The sequence below is a fragment of the Centroberyx affinis genome, unplaced genomic scaffold, assembly GCF_046629955.1.
Source record: "Centroberyx affinis isolate AG114_WGS23_722 - 3 ecotype Tasmania unplaced genomic scaffold, CSIRO-AGI_Caff_v1 ptg000392l_1, whole genome shotgun sequence".
Classification (NCBI taxonomy): Eukaryota; Metazoa; Chordata; class Actinopteri; order Beryciformes; family Berycidae; genus Centroberyx; species Centroberyx affinis.
Window position 1 is genome coordinate 481,162 of NW_027279060.1, and position 21,471 is coordinate 502,632.

At 42.1% G+C, this 21,471-nt stretch overlaps 1 protein-coding gene across 1 annotated transcript in view; it reads left to right on the plus strand.

Moving 5' to 3' along the window:
- The window catches only part of fhod3b (formin homology 2 domain containing 3b), a 90,379-nt gene that overhangs the window by 4,821 nt on the left and 64,087 nt on the right, over positions 1–21,471 (plus strand). The window contains exons 2-3 of the mRNA XM_071516050.1: positions 2,282–2,388; positions 8,455–8,519. Coding sequence (XP_071372151.1) covers positions 2,282–2,388; positions 8,455–8,519 — 172 coding nt within the window. The remainder of the gene's footprint in view (positions 1–2,281; positions 2,389–8,454; positions 8,520–21,471) is intronic.

The following is a 21,471-nucleotide window of genomic DNA, read 5'->3' on the forward strand; positions in this document are numbered from 1 at the left end:
GAATATATTTTTGAAGAGAGTAAAATGGACAGACAAGCACAAAGAATATTCAGTCCAGTAATAATCCACAAGATTCTCATATACTGTAGGTAAATGTCCATTTTGCTTCTCTTTATCAGCTATTGGCATACCAAAATAGTGATTCAGCCTATATGAAATGAAGGCTTTTACATTTGCTGCATTTGTTGTTCTAAATCCCCAGTAGCAGGCAGGTGTATTTGGAATAAATAGAAAAAGAACTGGGCATTTAGCATGACCAGCGATAGTCAATCATTTTTTGATTGCCAAGTGGGAAGTGCAGTACAAAAACACCACAGCAATGACCACTTAGCACCAATGATGCTGCCAAAATAAAAATAAATAAGGAACTTTAGGATGACCAATTAAAAGTTAAAATTATACAATACATACTCTGTGATCATTCAACAATTTTTAGAAACTAGGGAGATTCCTGCTGAGGAAAATGTTCTATGTAAAACCAGGCAGTTTTGTTTACTGTCTCACAAAGGAAGGTACAGTACAGATAGCGGTCAGCATGCAGGACTCTTTGTGTATTCTCCTTCATGCTAAATTTCATATCACTGTCAAGCCAAGGCATGTCAGTCCATAGGCATAAATATAGTGGGTCTAACTTTGGCCTCCATGTCTGGATTTCCTGTCAGTCCAGAATCTGTCCTGTAATCTGGAGAAACACTCTCTCTCCTCCCTCCTCCTCTGTCTGTTTGCCTTATTCACTGTCTGTCTGTCTGTCTGTCTGCCTGTCTGCCTTATTCCCTGTCTGTCTGTCTGACTGTCTGTCTGTCTGTCCCTTTCTCTCTCTCTGTCTGTCTTACTGTGAGAACATCAAGAACAATCTAAATAAGACTTGTCACTGTCCTTGAAACAATTGGATTTCCCAAGTGATTGAACTCTTTGTATGTTTACACCATCGTCCTTGTGTGTAGCCTTATCTCCGGTGTCCTCGCAAGATGAAGATGTTCAGCCCTATAATCCCTGGGACTATCATATTACCAATAAGCTTTTGTTTTACCATACAAAGGAAACAAACAGCACAGTTATCTCAGAGAGGGAGAGAGGGAGAGAGAGAGAGAGAGAGAGAGGGAGAGCAAGAGCGTTATCCTAGCCAACCACATGTTTTGTTTCAGTTCTCAAATATGACACAGTCCTTGAGCGCTGTAGTGCAGTAATACAAACAGAGTGGCTGAACAGATCAAAGCCGTCAGACCCGTAATGTCTTTCCCAGCCTTTTCCCTCCACATTTAATTAAGTTACTGTCATATGTGGGAGGAAATTGAACTGCATCGGACCTGGCAATCAGGGTCCTGATTTAAAAAACACTTGGTTTGGTGACGTTGTTTACATGCGTTGCTGTTCTTTCGTGGAGAGAATTTTTTTTTTGTGGTGCTTATTTGAAATATATATAAATAGTCATTTATAGTGTATCATCTATCTCTTCTACCCTGCAAAAGCCTCAATGAAAGTCAGTGACAAGAAAAGACAAATTCATTTAATGGGTGTTAATTGGTTCTGTGTTGTTTGACTCAGACGCCTCACACACATGGTTGATGGAGCAGAGCAGTGCAGCTCTCTCCACCTTGGTCATATGTTAAGTCCTCCCATCACGGTGTTTGTTTTCCCATCCTCAGCTCCTGCCCTCTGCTCCTCTGTTGGAGCTGCTGTCCTGCGGAGTTGACAGGCTCTGAATATAAATAGGTTAATCTCTCCAATTCCGAGGTCAACCACACCACTGAACAGACACTCTCATTTCCCATCTTCTCCTTCCGAAAAGGGCTTTAGGCTTTAGGTAACTACCGATTGAGTCAGCAGGTTCAGTCGAGCACAAACAAATTATACCGCCTCTCCAGAATCACCTTGTGTGTGGTGATAGCTTATCAGATAGAGAGAGCAGAAGGATAAGAGGCACCAGACTGCCAAGCTGCCCCAAATCTACCTGACTTCTCTCTATCCTTTCTCAGCTTGACGTTGTGGACTGCTAACAGTTGCTGATAAAAAAAAAAAAAAAAAACCTCTCCACTATCCACTGCATCCACATACATCTAGAATTTGGCCAGTGGACCCATAACAAGAACACAGTTGTTTGTACTTGTAAATAACTGAAATTGAAAAAAAAATGTTATGGTATTTTTTTTCACACAGCAGGCATGGACAGGTTTTTTTGTTGTGAAAAGATAGAATCTCACAAAAATTTGATAATGTGATTCTGGATATGAAGTTACCACAAGACCTATTTAATGTCTTACTGTGTCTCCTTCCTGTTTAGCCTGATGACTGTGCCCTTCAGCTGTCCCATAATGGAAGCTACCTGGACTTGGAGTCTACCTTGGCAGAACAGAGAGATGAACTTGAGGGTTTTCAGGAGGAAGGAGGGTAAGACAGCGCTACTCTGTCTCTGTCTCTCTCTCTCTCTCTCTCTCTCTCTCTCTCTCTCTCTCTCTCTCTCTCTCTCTCTCTCTCTCTCTATCTATCTATCTCTCTCTCTTTCTCTTAATTTTTTGGTTTTCCTTTACCATCATTATGCTTCAAAAGCAAATCATTGCATGTACACAGTGTACTGAAATTAAAGGCAAGCTGAATTACTGCACTATAAAGGTACAATTTGAAATAAATCTGTATACCTGTTTAAAGAGGCTGGTCATATATTCTCTGCACTTCAAAAGACGCAGCTGGGACTTGGGCCAGAGCGGCTCGAATTGAAAACACAAGAGGCACTGGCACTGCCTAGCAGGTGCATATATTACTTGCCAAGATTGTCCAAGAATAGATTTTCATGCTCTTATGGTCAAATTAGCTGTTTTGGACTAGAGATTATACCTATTATTCAAGGGGGAGTGACTTGAAAGTTTTTGATTTGCACAAACCAGATTTGAAAAGCACCCTCTGACTTCAGGTAAAAGGTATTTCTCTGCTTTAACAAGAGTCAGTACAATGTGATTATTGTTTTTAGAGAGAGAGGGGAGATAAAAATGCAGGGGAGATAAGAGAAAAAGATATTTAAATCCTTGGCCGTGGGGATATGTATTAATTTCCTGCTTGCTATATTCCCCTGCCTAATTTGATTCTATTACAGTGATCAGGATCATAATGATACCCATTTTGGTTCAGGGCGATTTAGGGAAATAATCCCTTTTCCTGGCCTCCTCTGTCTCAGCTGATTGAGTTATCCTGCCCATAAGCTGCTCTCGGGAGGTGGATGGGTCTGTCGAAGAGCTGAGGGCTTCACCCCGCTTGAGGCACACTCACTCTCAAAACTCTGTCAACGCTTTGAGATTTTTTAGAAAGAGTCAAATTTTAACATTATTGTCACCAGTAATTTCTCTGCGAATCACCCAGCTAACAATAAGTTAAGACAATAAGACAAGTTAGTGGAATCTGTTGGTAAATTATTATTTGTTCTAATTTTTCCAAACATGTCTTTAAAATGTGGTGTTGATATAATTGTGTTTTACCCAACTTTTCTGTGACATTTGAATATGAGTCAGCCCTCGATATGTTTTTATCAGTTCTCCTGAAGCGATAGTGGCATTAGCGCCTTTTGTTTTTTACCAGTCTAAACGCCTCAGAGTTTCCATGGCATTCATCCATTCATGTCACTTAAAATACCTGGCCTCCCTGGCCCAGTGGCGGCAGTGATGTCATCTAAACCACTTAAGACGCGTGGACAAGTCTCATGAGTAATCACCCTCATCGCGATTGAATGTTACCTCACTGTTCTCAGTAAAGGTGGCCAAACTACAATCCCACACTTGCTACAAATACACCTCTGAGCTTCTAATTTAGCTCTAATATTTGCCCTGTAATATAGCTCAGCCATGTCGTTGAACTTTGCCTTGACATAACTCTTAGACCTGGATGAAGAATGGAAAGGTCTAAAATTGTGTTAGTTTCATTTCTATTTCGTTTCCGTACAGTTTCTATGGCCAACTGCTTTATTAATTCCATATGTTTTTTCATGTACTGTAGAGTATGTTGATATATCATCCATGTGCCGCCCACTTCGGTTGATCTCAAACCGAAGGTTGGCATGAGAGTCCCTGGTCGGCTGGACCACAAACATCTATGGATTTATTTGTCTAACTTGGAATTCATAAGCTGCTCTCTGGCTTGGTGTTTCTATTGGACGTTGCGAGTGCCGTCCTTTCCCAGTTCCATCTGAAATTGTTAGGAGCTTATGGGAGTCTATTGAGAGCTGTGAGGTTAAAGTGGTCCACTTCTTCTCTCGTCAAAGACCGAGCCTGCCAGGGCCCGGGCCGTGCCAGCTGGCGCGGGCTGGTATGGATGTGTGTCATTAAACCCACACAGTGTTGTCTGAGCAGGCTGGGGGTGAAGGTGGTTAGCCATTATTTTGTAAAAATAGGGTAATTCTGCGTGCTGGCTTTTTATGGTGCTGATGTGCCCAGGATCACATCCCCCACTGCTGAGCATTGTTGATTTGATGATTATTGAGCTAATAAAAGGTCTGATGAGGCATTTCACCTTTACTTGTTCCATTTTATTTTATTTTCATTCTCCTTTTACTGCATGAGGTCTTTCAACAGCAGTCTCAACTCCAAGACATTTAACTCACAGAAAATAATCTGTGTATTTCCCATTTTTTTCCTGCATTTTACAAGATCCAATTGCTCTTTAAATAACAACCCCACACTAACTCACATTAACATGCTTTAAAAATGGGGCCTGCTTCAAGCCCAGCCACCATCCATTAGAACTAGAATAGTACTCCATTCATATGCAGCCTGAGTTCCTGAAGGCTCCTGATCAGTGACCATTGAATCCATCTGTAATTGATATTAATGACAGGTTACATTCCAGAGGCGCCTGTGTCATACCTAGTGTCTTTACAATCAGATTAAAGTATGATCCTCTGACAGAGCGGCGCACAGCCAGGAGATATCCATGTCACGGGAGCTTAAGGGCCATAATCACTTCCACACCGTGTTATGAAGCTCAGCTATAGGAGATTGTGACTCAACCTTGTGAGATTGTGCCTCCCAACCCCCATCCCATCTCTGCTACAGTCTTACTTAGTGGCTATAAACTGACCGTAGCCCCGATTTATGCTCAGACACATCCACACAGTTATAAGTGGTCAGTGTGTCATTCGCTCGACGGTTTCTTCCTATGACAGATTGATTGAATCCCATGCACACAATTTCCTGGATCTGTAGTCCTGCTCTGAGGTGGAGTATGGGGGATGTAGTAAAGATCAGATGACCTGACATGTGCTTATAGACATTTATAGCCTTTGCATATTTTGTAGAGCGGGAGCCTGTCTTAGTGTTTGTAGGGGAATTTTTGTCTGATGTTGTGGGAAAGGTGTTGCGTTGAGCGCATGTGTGGAATTAGGTGTTGGGCTCCATGTTGTTTTTGCTCGGACATGTGACGTTGACTGACAGATGATTAGCAAATGTGTATTTCCTCAAGGACTTATTCCCTGGTTTGTCTTTGAACGATAACATAGGGTACTGTTATTGACTGCATAATTGATTCAGCATGTGAAATGTGTAGCTGACATGTAGCACAGAAGAAGACCCTTCATTTCATTGCTTTGATATATATATAAAGCACATCTGAAAGCCAAAAACTTTGTGCTGAATGTGCCCTTATTTGTTTTATTGTGTGTTCATGATGTTTTTGACAACCAGTTAGAAGTCAAGCATATTAAAATCCAACTGGCCTCAGCTATTCACAGTTTCCCATCACATCCTTTCATCTCTCTTAGGACGGCTCCACTTTCATTATTTTCATTTTTTTCTGACCTACTTGGACATAGTTTCTCACACACTCACACTCAGCACACAAGATCTCCATTTGAAGAGAAAAAGCACATTTGAAAAGAACCAGAGGAATTGTCAAACGGAGTACCACTTTAACTTTCTTCAAGGAGGTTGTCCCCTCAGTGTTTGTAGAGCAGTATAAGGGTATTATTAACAGAGCAGAACAGCTTGGTGATTGTTTATTGCGTGTGTGTGTGTGTGTGTGTGTGTGTGTGTGTGTGTTCATGTATTGTGCATGTCCTGGTGTAAGACCTGGTCAATGGTTAGTTATGAACCCTGTGAATAATCTTGGTCTAATTTCTCAGCCTCCTTACCTTGTTGGCTTGCCTGGGCACTATATGTCCCAGGGCTCTATAGAGACTGATATAGGAGTGCTGAATACCCCCCTCCCCCCTCCCCCCCCAAGTAGGACTGTTCATCCAGAAGTGCTGAGTCAGTAGGCCTCTGTGGGGCCTTCTTGTCTGGCATTAATTGGCCTTCGAGGGGAAGTGCTGGGTTGACTGTATTCCAAGTATGTGTGCCGTTGAGGTAAACGCTCCCTTCTCACCCTCCCCAGCTCGCTTTCTGTGGGTACACATTATGTGATGTTTTATAAACAGGCTGGTAATGCTCCGTCAGATAAAGCCATGAGAGCGTGGAGCTGGCAGGCGTCCACTGGTCCGGTAGCTGCTGCTCCGGGCATTAGGATTAAGACACAGCTTTATGAGGGTGCTATAGAGCAGAGCAATGGCTAGAGAATGGAGATGGAGAGAGAAGGAAATAATGTGTGGGGTATAATTGGCAGGTACAACTGGCAGGTATATGTTAAGTTTCCAGAGCTGCATCCTTGTTTGTAACGTATGATATGCAAAGTGATGATGACAAATGGCAGATTTCTCCTGCTTCTCATGCACAGAATGAATAGAGATTGCCATATGTTGTATGTATGTTGTATATATGTATGTTATTAGAAGCCATCAAATTGAGTAAGCTGCATTATTCCATTTATTTCACAAGATTATTAGGATTAGTCATGCTTACTTGAATGGTATCAAAAGAGGTGTTTTAGAAGCATGATGTCCCACATCACAAGCAATATCAGATTTAATAGGAGGAGATATACTTGCCTTGGCATGAATATACCATCGCTGGAAGAAGCTTGAACATTCTGGGGGAGGATACTACCAAGAGAATGATATTTAGAAGACCTGGGAAATCAGAAGGTATAATATCCCAACATGTAGCCAATTTGTTGCTCAGTTAGCATTCTTTACTGTAATGATTATTTCTCTAAGTTTGGGCTCCACCCTCTACAGACCTGTAGTATGTGGCAGTTTCAAATTTCCATAGTTAATTGGTAAGGAGTGTCTGAAAGCCTTACTTATATTCCATGCACTTTTGTTTAATTTGATAATGAGCATGTTGGCCTGTGTAGCCTCAGGTCTTGGTTAAGCACAGGGATACAGTTGCAGCGAGACAGAGAGAAAGCAGAAGTTCATGACAAAATGGCTCTGGTTACCCATTTGCCTCAACAGCATCACAGAGGATTAAGTTCCTGTTTGCCGTCTCATCTCACCAGCGTGGGCCCATGTTGACAGATGTTGCTCCTGTGTCGCCTCTGCTTGTTGCGAGATATTATATTTGATAAATAGTGAGCTTATACAGACTTCCCCTGCCATGTGATCTGCTGGTGTGCATGTCAGCTCAGTGTCTCCGTCTGACTGCTTGGGCAGGGAGGATGCTGTCGTGTCTGTCTGTCTGGCTGTGTGGAGCAGTGAGGCTGGTTGTTTATGGTGGGGCAGCAGGATACGGCCTCCTGGCTGATAGGCTTTCTCTCTGTGTGTCGGAGCCACTACGGCCTGATTGTCACTAATAGTGACAGTCCGCTGCTGGCGCTGGGCCAGTCGGGAGCATCACACAGCCTTTGTGCAGGCGGCACAAAAGCCCGTTTGTCAGAGAGCGGAATTATGAGGGGGGTATTGCGCAAACCTACCTGCTGTGCTCTTCTGTGCAGCGTGGTCATGCGTGTTGACAAAGTGAATATGGGTTTGTCTGTATGCTTCCCCTTTAGCTAGTTGGGATGTTGGAGTCAGAAAATTCTCCTCATTATGGCTACCAACTACACCGCTCTCACATTCAACCTCACGATTGAATTGCATAGGCGTGCATTGTTGTCACCTTTGTTTTGGATTGTCATTCGGACATTGTACGCTGTTGACAGGAGAGTGATAGGGTCCTGGCATTTCTCCATGAACACAGGGGGCGGAGCTGACCTCTGATTAGCTCCCATCCTTCATTTTCACCTCTGGAGACCCATTTTGTCCTGTTTTGTTCACTCCACTGTTGTTTCCCAGAAAACATTACTAAAAGTTTGTTATGGGAGGGCAGAATTTGAATAAGGCTGAATAATATCATCCATTGAAAAGAACTGAGCTTGAAGATCACATTTTGCACTTTCTCACAGTAGCTTTTCAGCTATATTTTCTTGTCAGCACTTGCCTCAGAGATATTGATGGCTCACTTAGATTCAGAGAGAAATTCTGTGTCTTTATCTTTGTGTATGCCCATGTCCCATCTGATACTATGCAGTCCCCCCCCCACATACACACACACTGAAATAATCTTAGATAGCTTCATGTCCAAGTAACATTAATCTCTCTCCCTCTGTCTCTCTCCACAGAAGAGGCAAGAAACACAGCATTATACTTCGAACACAGCTATCTGTTAGAGTCCATGCCTGCATTGGTGAGTAAACGACCAACAGTACTGTAAACTGTCTATTTATCATGTCTCATTCAGTATACATCACAATGGTCAATTTGTATTCCTCAGTCTGTGTCACCAGATAGATATGAGCTTTAATTATACCTCTGCTTGCTGTGGATGATTTTATTGCTGTCCTTGTTGAACCTCCACAGTTGCAGTTTGGGGAAATAGCTTCAATCTTATTTTGAGTGAGACTAAACAGCATCTTAACAACTACCTGGCAACAAAGCACAAGCACCCAGCAGATTCTTAAAAAAAACCAAAAAAAAACATTTATGTTCTTATAGAGTTACCATATTCTATCACTTTGTTTTATTGGGCCCCATGGTTTGTTCTAATAATGTGAGGCAACTAGCAGTGAGTGCTGAGTGAAAACACATGCAAACATGCATGCACATACATAGGCATGCACGCACCCACACACACGCACACACACACACACACACACACACACACACATCAGAGGTTGACTTTTGATTACATTGAGGATGCCAAATGCATGCCTGCCCTTTTGCTAACTACTGTACTTTGTCAGACTTCTCATCACATCTGAGAGCTGAAGTGAACATGTCATCAGTCCCTGTACCTGCAACTGTGTGGCAAGATGGTACTGACAAATAATCGTAAATTACCCTATTACCTTATTTAGTGTACGTGTAATATTGTTTAACCAGCACAGTGATTTATACACAAGTCCTTGGTGTGCCAGATACGCTCTGTGTGGGGTTTGTTAGTAATGGGCTCTATGGCCAGTGCCAGTTGTCAGTGGCAGAACGTGCAGTAACACACGCGGCTCACACAAAGACACACACTGCCTCCTCTTCAGGCTGCAAGGGCAAAAATAACCCAGGGTCTGGAAAAGCCATTAAGCTCGAAGTTGTCAGATTTTAAATTTGATCGTTTTCTGTAGTGCAATAGAAGTAAACCAAGGGCAAAGACATCTTTTATTTGAATGAAGTCACTATGATCCGAAAACTATCTCTGATAGTTGTCTCTGGTTATTCACTCTACCTGCTGATGCGTGACGTGTAATGGAAAGGTTGGGAAACTCCAATGGATATTTTACTGGGATTGTTCTGCCATGACAACTCTTTAAACTATTGGCAAGACATGAGAAATGAGAAAGACAGCTTTTGCTTGAACTTGACGAGGCCTTGTTTGCACATGTTGATTACAAAGAGGATTTCTTTCACAGTATGTCCTTTTTACTCTTGACACTTTAATCATGCAATCTGATACAGTAGGCCTATCATATATTATACCAGAATCTTCTTTAAGCATTGCAAAATTCATATTGTTCATCATATTGTTGATACATAGCTCCAAGCTATTTTACTGTCAGGCCTTTTGTTTGTAATGTTTTACTTAAATTCCATAAGTTGGCTATGAAGAAGGCAAGAAGAACATGCTGAGGCTAAGTTTTATCAAATTTACTTATGCTATTGAAATATGCTTTGATTTTTTTCTTTCTTTTGTTCCTTTCCTCCATAGTCTCCAAGATGCTCCCTGATTTCACAACACTGGATAGGCGAAAGATATTTCCAGTTTTACCTTGAAATAACAGGTTACATGCTAAACAGGGCTGCGTTTGAGAGTATTTGGGTCGAACCTCGTCCGACTCCACAGGACTCTGGCCTGGCTTCACCCTATTCTCTGCCCCTGCTGTTGCTTGGCTTAGTTTAGAGGATCCTGGAGAGTAGCAGACAGATTTGCCGCCCTTCTCTAAGTGGATGATGACCCTCTTTTTCTCTAAGTTGACAGCCACCTGTTGCCCCTCTATAGTCTCTCTCAGTGACTATCCGCATGGCCGGCTGATTTATCTGCTCTAGATGAGGTGGTCACTGTTACTGTAACTCGTCCAGACGTTTGAGCCTAATTTTATCCGACTAGAGGGCTTACCCTGTAGCCCCATGTGTAGTAGAGTTACTGTTGATCGCAGGCCCGCTCCACACAGGAGATAAAGGTAGGGTTAGTCTTCCAAAGACAAATGGCATGGTATTCTTCAGGCTGTGTACTTGCTCTGTCTTAAGGGATTGAGCATTTCCCTCATTGCTCCCTGCTGTCTACTCTCAGTTCAAAAAGTGCATGTCCCCAAAGAGTGAGCGTTTTTTGTTGCTGTTTTGTCTTTCTCTAATGAGAGATGTTATGTAATGAAAAAAAGCTGTCCCATGCACCATATAGCACCATTGGAGAATCCCCAGTACAAGATGTACAGAGGCATCATACAGCTTTTGTCTGGACATCCTTTGGAAAAGCACCATTGGTTCAAGTGTGAGAAGCTTGAGCTGAAGACACTACGCTTTTATTTGTGCTAGCCTTTAGTCCAAAAATACTCATATCGAAATCACTAGGGAAGTGCTGGTTGGATGTAATTAGATTATTGTTGAATGCCTTCCCCCGTTTAAATTTTATCTCCATTTTATGAGCTGTGTGCACAGAAATTGGGTGCTAAATCAGTCCAAGTGTTAAACACATCTGAGTTGTTTATATATATTTTGTTTATCCCAGAGCCCCCCCCCATAAACAACACTGATGAGTTGGTTAAAATCCTATATGTAATCTTAGGCACTTAGCACTATTTTGTGGAAAACCTCAGGGTTGTATTTCAAGATTTAATTAAGTTGTAATGTACACAACTTTGCTTATGTTTTCTGGTTTTCTGTAACCCTATAGATCTTCATCAGATGGCTAGCTTTCAGTTTGCGTGCCTGTGTGTGTGTGTGTGTGTGCGTGTGTGTGTGTGTGTGTGTGTGTGTGTGTGTGTGTGTCATGAACCACAGCAAGACCTAATCCAGGCTTCCCTAATCATAGTCATTAGCACACACATACATATGGCTCCACATAGACCAGGGGGGAATCTGTGCAACAAAGTCAGCGGAGGAAGGAAAGTGCTCACCCAAAGAGCTAATGGTTTATTAAACTGCTCTTTACCGAGCCCTCTGACACGGCGATTCGTTGTAATCACAGTGAAGTAATCCAGGCTTTTTGTGTCCTAAAAGCGCCTATCAGGCACAGCATGACGATTTATCTCTGGGTGTTCTGCGCAGAGTGTGGCCTCATTAGCCTGAACTGTTTCGTGATTATTAACCTTTAGCACAAATGAAGTCCTAATGACTTACATTAACATTTACATCTACATTTTTGACGTTCAGTTGACACTCATATCCATAGTGGCTTACAATGAGTGCAATAGTAGTATGAGCCTTCCTAGAGTGCGAGGGTTAAAGCCAGCGCTCCCAGACAATAGATGTGACTGACAGATATTTCTGTTTCCCTGGATTATTTATTTATAACAGAGAAGCGCTTGGTAAAAAAAAAAAACAATAGCCAGGCAGACGGTATTGAATAAAAAATGAATGAGGCACTGACTTCAACTGTAAAAGTGTCACGTTTTCTCAGACAAAATGAGTAAGCTAGAGGGAAATTTTAATTCCACACATGCACCTCCCCTCCTGAAGAGGAATTAAGCTGCTGTGTCATGGTGGTATGAAACTGCTTTGCTTTGTCTATACTGTATGTGTGATATACAGTATTACATATTTAGGAAGTCTTTGGGGGATAGAAAAAATATTACTTTTGAATGAATTTTGTGTTTTTGTCATTAGATAACCAGTGGTAGAGTTGGTTTGATCTTTGTCTCTGTTTGTTTGACCAACACAATAGCCTGGGATTTTGAAAATAAGCTGAACTTGTCCTTCTCTGCGTGTTAGCCTTGGCCACAAGCAGCTTAATTCGATTGTTGGACTGTTATTGTTTTCGGTGGACTAGATGTGGTGGAGAGGGCCTGATTAAAGCAGTCTTGTGCTTATTTTAGCCCCGTCCGCAAATACAATTGCAGTAGGTCCTGATTGCTCGTTTGTTTGTGCCATTTTGTTTCCGAAGCTGCCAGAGTTGCCGTGCTGTGACGGCATGGATGAATGGATGAGAGAGAGAGAGAGAGAGAGAGAGAGAGAGAGAGAGAGAGAGAGAGATGCCCAACTAAAGGCTACAGCGTGTTTAAAGGGAAATACCACTTATTTTAAGAATTCACATGTGTCACTGTTTGGTACTAGGACAGCTCATCAACAACTCTCTCAAATCAAAGAATCAAGACTCCAACCAAGACTTTCTTGAATTCATCTTTGGCAATTCATGTAATGCTTGTGTGAAATTTCATGCAGTAAAGCTATCAGTTACAATCCAGAAAATGTGCCCTGATCCACAGAAAATAATCTTGAATACTATCACTGTCACCAACTTTTGCAATTCATTTTCAATGGTTTCACATCCCAGACATCGCAGATCAGTGGGTGGTACAACCTCCTTTGTTTCTGGTTATGGGTGGCATGTAGCACATGTTCACAAACATAGAAATAACACATTTCAAAACTGAAATTCGTTGGTATTCCCCTTTAAGAGCAGGTTCATCTGTTAACACATTGATCCCAGCTGAGGGGTGACAGCTGTAATCAGAGGTGACACATTCTTAGTGGATTATCTCCCTTCTCTTTTATAACCTCTTATAATCTATGCACAGGGCATGATTCACTCTAACCGCTGTTGACTTGTGTTTCTCTTTCATACTGTACTTTTGTCAAATTGATAGTTTTGATCTCACAGAACCTCTGTGGTTCTTAAAATGGAAGACTTTGAGCCGTAAATTTTCTGTGATTATTCCCCTTGTCAGTTAAGTCTGTAAACAGTGTAAGGAGATGAATGTCTGGCAGCTAACAAGTTCATTGCATGGAAGTAAGCACTATTAAGTGTGGGCTTTCAGTGTTTTGGTTTGGCTAATTAACACATTAATGTGTGTGTGTGTGTGTGTGTGTGTGTGTGTGTGTGTTCGTGGATGTCAGCATGTCAGCACAATGACTTAAGACGGTAAGATCATCTGCAGGTTATCTTCATCTTCCCAACCACAGTGCCTGTCTTTTCCACACACTCTGCCAGATCAGCGCTAAGCCATCCGCACTTTTGCGAGCGCACATAAAGAAAACAATTCCAGTAGTTAATGTGCCTGTTAGAGACAAGATCACAGCTTGAAATGTCTGTTGTCATTCTGTATGGAGCCAAGACAGCTAATCCTTGGGCGATGCAGCCAATTAAACCCAAGATGTGGGTCATATCCAGCTTTTTGCTACAGTTAAAACTAATGCAGAGAAAATATCACAAAATGAAGAATTTAGTCTGATTTAATAAATATCCACGTTATAGCTCTCGCACAATGCAGCTTTGGATTAGTCCTTGTTACAGTACCACATACTGAGCAGGCCTCAGGGTCACGCCACACTTTGGAGTCACATTCCAGCAATCAAATCAAATATCAAGTCATGTTGCAGTGTCCAGGGAGTGCCAGGCAAGCAGGGGAATAATTAAAAACATGCATGTCATGGGGAGCCCGTGAGACACAGAGGCAGATCAAATGGCCCGGTCTCTCATCTCTTTGGCTCCCCTCAAAGAGACCCCAAAATGGGATCATGGAGTTAGAGTCACACCGGGAGGCCAACCTAAACAACAGTGTGCCAAAGAGGAGAAACCCGAGGCAGCAAACATCTCAGGAAGAGGACAGGGGAGAATGGGTCTTGCCGTCCAAATTGCAGCTGATAGCAAAACTCTGTGGATCAGATCAGTGGATGGATTGATAGCATCACTGACCTCATACTTCCTCTCACTCTCTCTTTTTCATATACTTTCTGCTGGGGCAGACAGCACCATGCAGAGCAATAACATAGGTTGTGTTAATTCCTCATTAACAGGATAATTTCTCCCTATTTTTGTCCTAGATGCCCTTGCATCTAACAAGCAAACTTGTCCTTTTTTTAGTAGGATTAAAACCTGTATTGAACAGCTAATTGTTGGCTCTTTTTGTATGTAAAGTTTTACCACACACAACATCAATACACATGCACATGCTCATATGCACACATGCACACACTCCTACGAAGGCATGCGCATATTAAGAAGCCATCTGGTTCCAATTGTAAGGCCCCTCAGCGCTGCTCCTCAGCCATCCAAAAAGAAGAGAGCTGTCTACGTTTTCATCCAAGAGGGAAGTATTTTTATCTTGCTCTGCTTACAGGGCAGAGGGAGGAGAGCATTCAGCTTAAACCTGACCAGGGAACAAAGCCATGTGGCTCTGGACATCTAGGCATCCTCTAACCCTATTATTGTGTCTGAGTGTCAAATAATGATACTCTTGCCCTTTTATTCTACTCCATTCACTGATGAGAACCAGCCAGATTTCTGCCACAAAAGCTGTTGACTGGATGTGAAAATTGGTATGACTTACATTTAATTGTGTGCTTATGACTGAATGTCATTTTTAAAACTGGCACACCATGATGTGGGACTTAGACTCTGTGGAGTAGATGCCATATGAACCAGGCCTCTCTGGGGTTTACCGCTGCTGTGAGACTGGAGCAGACCTTGTTAAACTGGACAGGTGTGTAACCTCAGTAGCCACAGACTTTAAACAGCTGACTGTTCACAGGAAGGAAACTTGGAAGGAATCTGAGTTTGTTTTTACTCAAACCAGCATTTATTTGATGTCTGCAGAGGATTGTTTATTGTGTATTTACATAGGGGACTGTGCTGTTTTAGTGCTGAGGTTTGAGTTGCCTCTACACAGCCAGTGTTTGCCCTCTCTCTGTGTCCTTAATGGAGGAGGACGAGGAGGAGGAGCAGATTGAGAGAACACAGGCATGGAGTTTTTTAATTTAAGTGATCCATCTGACACGTTACAGAGAGTTTTAAATACAATTATGTTTAACTGAATGCAGAAATTAGATTATAGTAGATTAGGATTTTCCAGTGAATATTGTTTTTCCCCTTAGACTTAATTTACTTAAATTGCCACCCAGTCACTCCACCATTTCACCTGCTACTCTGGCAAATATAATTTTTTTTTAATTATTTTTTTTACATTCTAGAGTGACTAAATTTGATAGGGTATGACTCCCATTCCTGAACGTTTCAGTCAATCCCTGTTTTATGTGAGTCTTGGTCGTCTTTGAGATTAGAGATGTGAGTTTGGGGTCGGGGTTATGGTCTGGGTAGGAAGACTGAGAGTTACACTATTGACTAGCAAAGTCCCCTGAACTTTAACTCAGTACCCCACTGGCCTTCAGCCAAATCCTAGTGTGCCATGGAATTCCGTCTCACATCCTCCCTCTCATCTCATGCTGGCTCCTTTTCTTTCCTCCTGCTTTGATGTCAATGTCTCAGTAAGGAAACATGTCTCATTCCCTCTCTGCATCTACCAGGAGAATATGAGAAATGCTTAAGAGAACCAAATTGCATTTCATGTTTTCTTTGTTTGTCGTTACAGTAACTGTTGCTTAGACACAATTCTACGACAGGGCTGTTTTTTTTGTATTTTCATGTGGATCAAGCTTTGAATCACTTACTGTTTCTGTCTTGCTTTGAAGGAGGATTTATTGGATTTTTGTCGCTATCATACACTGAGACCGATTTAGTCTTTGAACTGACATTGGTGGTGTAGAACAATAAAGAATGAAATGACCAAAAAGTTCAGTCCAGAGCTCATTGTGGCCACAACCAAGGGTGGTTATCAAGACCTATAAACTCCATAATATTTGCTATTATCTCTAGCTATCATGCTCTCCTGCATGTTTTGCATCTTTTAAAATAGAAGACTGGGTGAGAGTAGTATCCCTACCTTCTGACCTACTAGCTTCCTACTTCTAACTTGCTCATGCTCTCTATATTCCTTATTGTGACAACCTTTCAAATGCTTGATGAGATTGGTGGTGTTGAAATGTTTAATCTTTGTTCCCTCCTTATTTAGAGTCAATATTCGCCTATTTTCATCCCCAGTATCCTTCACTGCAAGCGGGGGCCTATTAGAAACTTTGGTTGCAACCAGAGGAAACTTGCAAGATGTTATGTTGCTCTCTTATCAGGTGTAGCCAGTTCATTTCAGGGTGTGTAAGACAGAATAACAATGTCCTGTGCTGTTTCTTTATCTCAGCCTCACTCCTCACTTCAATGTAGCAGTGGAACACCTGTGACTTCCCATGTCACACATTGTGTTGTGGTAACTGGCCGCGTGCCAATAGAAACTTCGGCATGTTCTGTGTGAGCCATTTGGCAAAGGTAGAGAGTATGTGGAGGACTGTTTATGGCGATGGGTTAATGATTTGAGGGCCAGTCACCCATGTCCTGGTCCACAACAGTGATATAATCACTTAGAAGGCAGACATGATCCATAGCTATGGAATGATGAGTGTGTTGTAGGCCACATTGTGATCCATTGTAAATATTAGCCAGGCCATCAGGTGTCTGTTTCTCTTTATCAGCTGCGAACATGTTGAAGGCCAAGGAACAACTATAGCTGTTATTTTTAGAGTTGATGTAAGCCCTCGTCCAGGCCAGAAGTGGGATAAGTGATATTTATACTGTAGGCCTTTAATAAAACTTAATATCCTCTTCACTGTTAACCACACAACACGCTGTCAGGGAAGGATTCATGAGTTGTGTAAGATGTAAAAACACTCAAGTGAGTACGTGATGTAAAGACAATATTTTACAGTATAATTTGAGACACAAGGAAATATTTGACAAATATCAGACTACTGTAAAGAATCACAAAGGGGGATATTGTGTGGTAGTTTAGCCACATTTTAATCAGCCTCAATGTAAAGTTTAAGTTAACAAAACGACAAAAGTAGCTATAGTGTTCTCACTTGGCTCCTAATTGTGGCGGCAACTGAGGCTGAAATACTCGATCCTTTCACCCCCATTCCAGACATTGTTTGGGGATTGGAGAGCCCAGTTGAAATAAAGAGCTCAAGCACCAGGAGAATCTCTCCTTGCAGCCCACCCATGGCTCTGAAGGGGGTCCACTCAGACTGGCCTTAGCAGGAGAAGATTGGGCAACCTTTGTTACGTGTTTCAAAGCAGAAGAAAAGCACCATAGATAGGGAAAAAAGAGAAGAGGCCCCAATTCCTTGTGTGAACATCGGCCAAGAGCCTGTTTAATCAGCTCAGTCATGTTGGGATGTTGGGATGGCTCCATCTGAACTGCAGGTTACAAGAGGATCCAGGGTGTCTGCCTGAAATGCTTGGAGCACATGGTAGTGAAGTGTCTTCCAAACACAGAGTGCTCATACAAAGAACATGTGCATCAAAGCACCTTTTATCAGCTGAAGTTGATACAGCGTAGTTGGAACTGAAGAAATGTGCAGTTGGAAAACAGCCTTGAATTCAGCTGTAAATTGCCAAACTTGGTAAAGAAATGCTGCACTAATCACATTTGAACAAACAGTTTACCCAATATTCCTCTCTGGTTAGAGTTAAAGAAACATTTTCTGCTTTTGCTTAGTCTGGGTTATAAAGAGGAGTGAAAATCTCTATTGGTATAAACCAGAAGTGATGTTTCCTGAAGTTGTGAGGAAAATGGGGCATGTTTACATCATTGTTGTGGTTTAAGCTGTGTAAAGTTAAGTCTCATCTTTCAGTGAATATGTCAGACACTGTTGTGATCCATTCAGATCTATTCATGTGTGTTGCATGGTGGTTTTCTCAGTGGTCACTTAAGAATCATTGAACACACAAAGCACTAAAATGTTTTGCTTGAACCTCTTGTTTATAAGATAAAAGCCTGTATATAAGCCTTTAATCTCCGTGTTTGGAAATGTGAAAAATGTTTGAATATCTCGAAGCGTCTGGACCTCAGAATTCAATGACATCAGTGCTTGTTCTTTCTACTTGTTCTCTGCTAGTTCTTCTATGATAAATGCCTTTTGTATTAGTAAGGTTCAATACAAAGCTCAGAGAGGCCGGATAAGGTTTCATTCAAACTTCAACTGTTCACACACAAAATAATCCCACATACTTGTATGAAACACATACACACTTACTACTTCATACTCACACATAAATATATGAAACACTTGCACATATAAAAAGCGTATACATATACACACACGATGCATATGTATTATAAATCTATCTATCTACAAAATAATGGAAAACCACATGAAAAATGTTGAAAAATGCCAATTAGCTGTGAGTTAGCTTTAAAAGAGGTCTGACAATCACCACTTTTATTTATAAGTTTTCAAAGTAACATGAGGCAACAACTAAATTCCCAATAGTTTGGGTCTAAATTGCAGGTCAGTTGGTAACAAAAACTGCAAATTGATTTAATGTGGCATGGGCAACAAGCAAAAAATTGACAAACTACATCAGTAAAGAGGAACAGTGGTTGCAAGTTTAAGCTCATCGGCAATGATAGATGGATCCAAGGCCAATGCACCAAGACACATGAGCTGAAGAAGCACAAATCTTGGACCGCTGGTAAAAAGTAACATGGTATGACAAGTTGTCTTTCGCCCATATTCCTACATCCAGTATATATGATTTGACGAAGCCAGAGGATGCCTAACATAAATTGTAACATTTAGTAACTTACAGTAATTTGTAATATAGCCCAATACGGCCTCAGAAGGTTCACCATATGCACATCATGGCAGCACATCTACTTCATGCCATACACCATTAGTGACCTTATTTGGCAAAGCTGGCTATAACAAGTAAGCTATAACATACCTCATGATTCCAATCATTTGAGTTTGATTTGGATTTATCTATGTGTGTGTCAGGCGAAGAATGTAATAACTGCACATTTTGTTCTATCTTATGTGTCATCATGAACCACATATTAGCCCCAGACTCCCTCCTAACTTTCCACTCCTGCAGCTGAGCTCAGCCTACAGTGGCAGGCAACGGGAGCAGCTGTGTTGGAATGGTGTCATGGAGGAAAAGGGTATGGTTTCTTCTGTTCATCTCTGCTCCAGCCACCCCAGGCCTCTGAATCTGTGTTTACTTCACAATTGGAATCAGATTTGCTTTTGTTCACCACGCACAAGGAATTGGAGCTGTTTAATTGGTGCTGACGCATTACAAGACAGTTAAACAATACAGTATTGACACACTAGGTGCAGGACAAAACATAATAGGACCTCACATATAGTGCAGACATGACATGCTATATGACAGTAGAGTAAATATAAATGCACTACAAGTATATATAGGTATATATATGGTGACATGCATGCAAAAATCTGCACACGCAAAAACACACACACATACAGATGCACTCATATGAAGATGTGAAAACAACATCATGGCAGTAAGTGTTTGCACTGTGCAGGCAGGTTTTGTACTCACTTCAATACACCCGATGCACTTGTTTTAATTAGGTCTATTGTCAATACAGCATGAAGTGCTTTGTGTTTGTGTGTGTTGAGCCAATGTTTTAGATCCCAATGAGGGAGATTACACAGTTTAGCATAGTATAATATAATATACCACATATAGTTACAATATAGTAACTGTTATTTTACCCGGTCTGTGACTCAAAGCTGCAGGTACCTCCTGCTACAGTGTGTGTACATAATCTCCTGTTTTCTGGATCCATCCATCCTCCCCGGAACAAATGTAACAGTTTTCCTCTTTCAGGAGTTTTTCCCAGTCATCAACCATAACTCAGTGATAAAACCTGGCTTTCCTCACCTGGATGACTGAACGCACCAATATGTTTACATGGCACGATGGCCATAATTGTTTCCCACCACCAGTCTAATTTAACCCTCAGAGAGAAGGGTGACCTTCTACCTCCCTGTGTCAGCTGTTGCAGGCTGCAGGAACTCCTGGACTAGGAGCTAAAATAGCAGCAGAGAAAGACCCTGCCATGTGCTGCCATCTGAGCCCTCTGTGTCTCAGCATCAGAGGAAGTGCTTAAGCCCGACCTGCCAGCCAGCCATGTGCTTCTGCCGAGGCTTGCCCCGGGACAGACGCTATCGTTTCACTTTACTGGAACGAATACAACTGGTGTTTTCTTCAAACTTGGCATACAATAATAGGAACTAGATTAAAGAAAAAGGTTAGTTTGTTTATGATTAAATGGTACCATTATGACACTTAATACTTGCAATACAATATGAATATAATATGTGTAATTTGGACACAGATCTAAACTAACACAGAAATAAAGGAATTTTATGGCCAAGTGTGGATGCGCAGTCATGTGGTTTCTTAACACCAGGTGTTTAAAACCAAGGTCTACGATTTTGACGCTGATCAACAATGAGATTTTGTTACTTTCACAACAGTCTGTGGATGTCTTCCTGAGGCACATTTGCTTTAGGAAATGAGGCGTATAAGGGAATAAGGCCATTTCAGCTCTGCTCAGGCGCTGTCTTACTTGATGGACATGCCACATTGTTCTGGTTTTCTTGGCAGGCCAAGGGTAGATCTCCTGCTCCTGACAGCCAGAGAGCCGGGGTCAACTGGGGTTAACCCTGTCTCACCCTCTGGGCCACCTGGAGACCCCCGCAGCACAGCTCACCAGGATTATCCCACGCACCAGTTGCACACATATTACGGGTCATAGAGGTCATATTCTTTCTTTCTGACAATCTCTCTCTCTTGCTCTCTCGCGCTCTCTCTCTCGCTCTCTCGCTCTCTCGCTCTCTCGCTCTCTTTCTCTCACCCCTCCTCCCTGTGCCTTTGATGCCTGTGCCCTAGGATGCTGATCCTGTAAATGCTACAGGATGAAAGGGTTGGCTAGGCACAGGGCGGTGTGACCTCTACAGCTCTGCCTATGGGAGCTGGCTGCACCTCTTTTTGTTTGGGTTGACCCTTGAGGGAAGCCATCGCCCCACAGGTCAGCAGGCGGGGGCGGGCTGAGTGACTGGAGAACCTCCTCCTGTCACCATGAAGTGATTTATGGAGAGGAGACGCAATCCCGGCTCCTGTAAGCTACAGTGAATACTGATGGCTTTCTCTTCTCTTCTCTTCTCTTCTCTTCTCTTCTCTTCTCTTCTCTTCTCTTCTCTTCTCTTCACTTGTTCTTCATCAAAGTATCTGAGTATATGAAAGGCCGATACTGACTCAATGGAGCCTGAAAGAAGCCATTCTACTGTGT